Source organism: Dipteris shenzhenensis, chromosome 9 (genome assembly GCF_047967505.1).
Source record: "Dipteris shenzhenensis isolate YYH24624 ecotype China chromosome 9, Dip_SZ_1.0, whole genome shotgun sequence".
Classification (NCBI taxonomy): domain Eukaryota; kingdom Viridiplantae; phylum Streptophyta; class Polypodiopsida; order Gleicheniales; family Dipteridaceae; genus Dipteris; species Dipteris shenzhenensis.
Window position 1 is genome coordinate 30555141 of NC_141604.1, and position 4992 is coordinate 30560132.

Below are 4992 nucleotides of genomic sequence, written 5' to 3' on the forward strand. Positions count from 1 at the left end.
TGAGGTTGGTCAATAGCAAGCATCGTTAACTGCACTTGCTGATGCTTGTTTACATAGGTGAAGCTGAGATAAGCAATCCCTAAGTGGGGCCCCTCTGTGATGGCATTCGATATTGGAGCTTCATGGAGGGCTGTGGGCGTGTACATGGAGAGGCATTGGGCTTTGTTGGGGGCCCTTGTAAAATATGCGATGGAAGGACTGAGAGTGCTCAGCGACCACAAGAGCAATTGGTCTATGAAAATTTCTACATATCAATTAGAGTAATGACAAACCTTGGATATATGGGCTGATGGACAGTGCATTTCTCGCCCCTTTGGGCTCCCACATTGCTTTTAAAGTAGCAATATCTGCTATGTCAATCTAGGTCTGGTAAAGGTGACCAGCTACTCAGGAAGCCCACTTAATACGAGGCACTTTAGGCTGCAATGTAGTTCAGTACACAGGAACAGAGTGTGTGCTGCTCACTGCCATTTAACATCTGGTCAGTGCATCTAAGAAAACTCGCCTTGCCATGTGACCCTGAGTATAGGAGGCTCTTAAGGTGGCAATGTATCAACCACATGGGGACTTATGGTGACAATGTATCAACCATATGGGGATCTGAACAGACTCTTAGTCAAAGTTAACCGCACAAATTCCAACCCAAGGCAAATAGGAGGGGGAGCATGAGACCCTAAAGAAGAAGCCCTGTCCATGACCTGTATTTGTATTAAGAGCTGCATGGAGTCCAGGTTTAAGGTGAAACCTGTCCACACCTTGCAGCTTGGGTAGATATGTCTTCATTTAGGGCTAGATGGGTCTAGACCTAACAGCTTGAGTAAACTTTTGGGATAAACTATCTGAATTGGTGGGAGTAGCACATAGAAAGAATATTTTAGCTTAGATAAGGCTTCATGTGATGAATCAAGGGGCTGAAAGGTTTATTTAAAAGTAAATGATTTCAAGTCACCTGATAAGGATTTCAAGTCCCCTGTCTGAAACTGGTCTAGGATATTGTACCTTATGCCTTATGCCAAGACCACTCGCACTTGTTGAGGGCCAATTCAGAAATCCATGAAATGACCATTATTGCCACCTCTTGTCTTTCACTTGACTGCTCCTATCTTTTCATATGTTATTACTGTGGTACCAGTATGGGTGGTCTGCTGGCTATAGTTTACTGCAATACTTCAGCTTATAAGAATATTACTAGTGGAACATTAACAGAGTCCCTTTTTGTTTTCAATGGAAAGCTCAGTTGAGCTGTGAAGCTCTTCTAACCCCTGGTGCTATTTTATTATATTCTTTACAGATGCTGGACAGAATCTAGAGAATTTCCCCTGCTTAGTGGATCGAAATGGAGATGGAGAAATTGAGCACAAAGAGGTTATAAAGGTACTTTTGTTTCTATATTGGCCGGTGACATTTATCAACTGTCACAACATACAGATGTTCTCTTGCAATTGATTGTGTTTCACTTTTATGCAATTTTATGCATGTAGCTTCTGGCACTGTTTGGAGGTAAGTTGGATAGTTCTATTCAAGCTATGAAGAGTGATTGTACAAAAACCAAAGCTGGACAAAACGATTTATGCTTCCCTTCCATTACTGGTTTCAGTTATGAAGGCAAGTCAATCTCTTCTGAGGAGATACTGGTATGCACTAGAGCTATCACTTTCTTCTGATCAACAATAGTTTGGTTTTTTGTCTGTAAATATTTCTCTTTCTTTATACCGTGCCTATGAGATTTATTTAGCAATCTGATGTAGAATGGCACTCATCAGAATTCAATCATTGAGAAAGCCTGCCTGTATTAGAGACCTTGCCAGTGGACGTTTTCATTAGTTTTCATTTTAAATTTTGCTTCTTGAAGTTGCGCTTCCATGATGTCAACGTATGACTCGTGCTGCAATTCCTTGCAAACTTTGCCACAGTATTTTTTGCTTGCACGTTAACAAACCTTGGACATCCAAAAAAAATGTCTAAGAGAGGTGGCCTCAGCAATCAAGTAACTTCTTCACATTTATGATCTGTGGCAGGATCATCTCCAGCCCATGCTTACTGTGGATCAAGTAGTGAACTGGTTGACCCATGGATTACAACTTCCTCAATATGCACAGGTTTTCCATCAGAATGCAATAAATGGGATGGATTTTCTTGCTCTCATTGAGAGCGGAGGTTGGGCTATGAAAGAACTTGGTGTGCAAAGTAGACTTCATCAGACAAAGATTGTTCATGCTCTAGTACGGCAAGTTTTTGGACTTGGAGCATCCCCTGGCCCCCCCCGGGAATTAGTCTGTCAAATGTCCACCTGTAATGCAATATCATTGCACTGGAAATATCCATTATCAACAGGCTATCCCCCATTGCATAAATATATTGTACAGCGTTGGGATAATGGAACCTTCTCATGGGTATCAGTAGTCAATGATACAAAGGAGAACTCTTTTATAGACAAAATTGGGCTACACATGGATAGAGTCTACTCTTACAGAATTCAAGCATGGGGTGGTCATGGGCCTTCAGAATGGGTTATGTTACACAGCTGCAAGGCTTCAGATTGTCAACTTTCAGCTGAACTTGGCTTGGTGACGCCTGTGTCTGATAAGGATAACATACCAACCCCCATGCAGAGAAAGGAGCCTCCATGCAAAATTACTGCAACTGCAACCACTTCGTGTCTGTCAGACCTTGAAGCTGGAGTTTGTGGAGGGAAAGATTTGGTAAAGGCATCATGGTTTTGGATTTACTTTCTAAATGGTGGACTTGTTGGGTTGATTTTCCTCTCTAGAAACAGCTACTTCTTTCGGTATATAGTGGCTGCCTGGTTTGTTTTCAGATTGAAAATTTTGGGGATGATTCAATTTAGACTAGTTGAGGTTCAGAGCAGCAAGAGTGTACCGATAAAATTTTATTCTACAATGTGTTCAGCTAGTGCCTGTTGGAAATATTTGCTTTCAAAAGTGCAGTACCTGTCGATGTGCCTTTCAAAATTAAAGTTCTTGCAGAGTAATGGTTATGGTAATTATAAAGGATTTCCCGCTGTAGATTGCAGCCTTGAAGAGTTGAATAATTCAGTGAATAGAGTAAAAGAGAGAGATTCATTGTATGATCCTGCAATAAGTATGGAGGAAGATCAGGGTGTAGCATCAATTGCAAACAATGATGTCAACCAAGACCCATCAAGCTTGCCTACAAATCATAAACTTAGTGCTAGTAAGCCGGTCATGTCTACCAATGCTCTTCGTGACATGGACACTTTAGGCTCTGACAGTTCGAAGCGCAATCTTTGGCGGCAATTTGATGCTTCTACTGTTCCTGCTCCAGCCACAGTTAAGAGCAATGGAGCTATCCCCGACAGTAATATGGATGAATGCAGCAGATCAGGCTTCGCTTGTCTGGAGAAGTCTGCAGAAGAACAGTCTGATTCTTCTACACTGGGTTGTACATCTGGTAGGAGAAAAGGTCTGTTAACCACCTTTCTAAGTAAAATTAAAGTGGATTCTCAAAGCAGAAGGTTCACTCAGCCTGTAAGGGACAATAACAGGAGTTACTCTAGCTTGGGGTCAAGGCGCCTTTCAAAATTGCCATGTGATGCTCGTTGTGCATCTTTTCCAACCAGAGTAGGCAGTATGAACGGCATCACTACTCATAGTGAAAGGGAAACTGAAGTTTATACGGGAGATGAAAATTGGAAGGCTTTCAGTTCTTTCAGGCATCATACTCCATCTCTGGGCCAGAGCCGATATATGTAAGTTCTTGTAAAAAATAACATTATGTGAAGCTGTCTCAAAACCAAGCTAATCCACAAAAATTTCAATCACTTGTTCTAAACTTTGGGGTCTTTTCTTTGCCTCGTGACTCCAGGTGTAATTTCCAGGGATGTAAATTTCGGTTTGATCGTCTGCTTTGCTTATCGGATTGGAGGATGAGATTTAGTAAACATTATTGCCGTCAATGCCAGCTTGTTTATTGTGTTAAGCATACTCGTATTTCGCCTCATGGCCCATTCGGACAATGTGGACTGGACAGCTTTTGTGTTTGTCTCAACTGTTATGAGGGTCTACCACTTGAAAAGAGACAAGAACTTGAGAGGGTAAACAAGATTTGGTCTGGGCCTCTTGCTAAAAGCATCTTGTTTCGAAGAAAAACCCAAAAGAGAAAGAAGGATGGCAGAAAAGGAGGGATCGAATATACCAACTCTCAATTTACAAACATAAATGCAGACCGTCGTCAGAATGGCCATCTCCAATGCTCATGGCATGAGGATATAGCTGAATTGGTACTTCATAATAGCAGTACAGGTCCTTCTTCAAACATGCATGAAGGGGAGTCCAGTTGTCGGACATCAAGCACCTGTAGCGAGTCACCCTCTCCCATGTCTAGCCACCAATATTAACACAGCTTCATGGCAACTGCAACTGCAGAGCAAAATCGCTTTTTACATTGTATGATCTCTAACTGTTAGAGCTTTCCTTCTTTAAATTTCCTCCTCTTAACCCATAAAATCACTGTTAGTATCGCACGATGCTGCCATACATTGTTAGTAGGAGTGAAAGTGTGCTAATTACTTTTTTGGCGTGCAGAAAAGAGTTCAAGTAGGATCATCTGCTGGACCATATGAAATTATTGGCGGCACCTGTTGCATTTCTCTGCCCCCGCATTCAAATTTCAAACAACCACTAATCAGCAGCTCGATTATCAGTGAAGTCTGAGGGTACACCTTGCCATTAGCGGCAAACCAAATATAGATTGTTAAAAATCTCAGTATGATTGTTGTATAGAATTTGAAATATGCAGGTTAAACTTGCAGATTTGTAATTCTTTAACATGATCTGGCTGTCATCATCTGCTCAGAACTCGCATATGTTATGATAAATGATTTGATATATGTTATCAAATCATTTATCATAACATTATCAATATGTTATGATACGATTTAATGCTGAATTTTGAGTAATTTATGTGATATTCATCTTACACACTTCACCAAGGTGGTGGACTTCAAATTTA

At 41.1% G+C, this 4992-nt stretch overlaps 1 protein-coding gene across 1 annotated transcript; it reads left to right on the top strand.

Moving 5' to 3' along the window:
* The first annotated feature begins 1526 nt into the window (after nucleotides 1–1526).
* On the top strand, nucleotides 1527–4709 carry LOC147898499 (uncharacterized). Its single transcript, XM_087379184.1, has 4 exons — nucleotides 1527–1634; nucleotides 2019–3730; nucleotides 3847–4427; nucleotides 4566–4709. The coding sequence occupies exons 1-3, from the start codon at nucleotides 1527–1529 to the stop codon at nucleotides 4376–4378; spliced, it is 2352 nt and encodes a 783-aa protein (XP_087235310.1). The 3' UTR covers nucleotides 4379–4427; nucleotides 4566–4709.
* The last annotated feature ends 283 nt before the right edge of the window (nucleotides 4710–4992 follow it).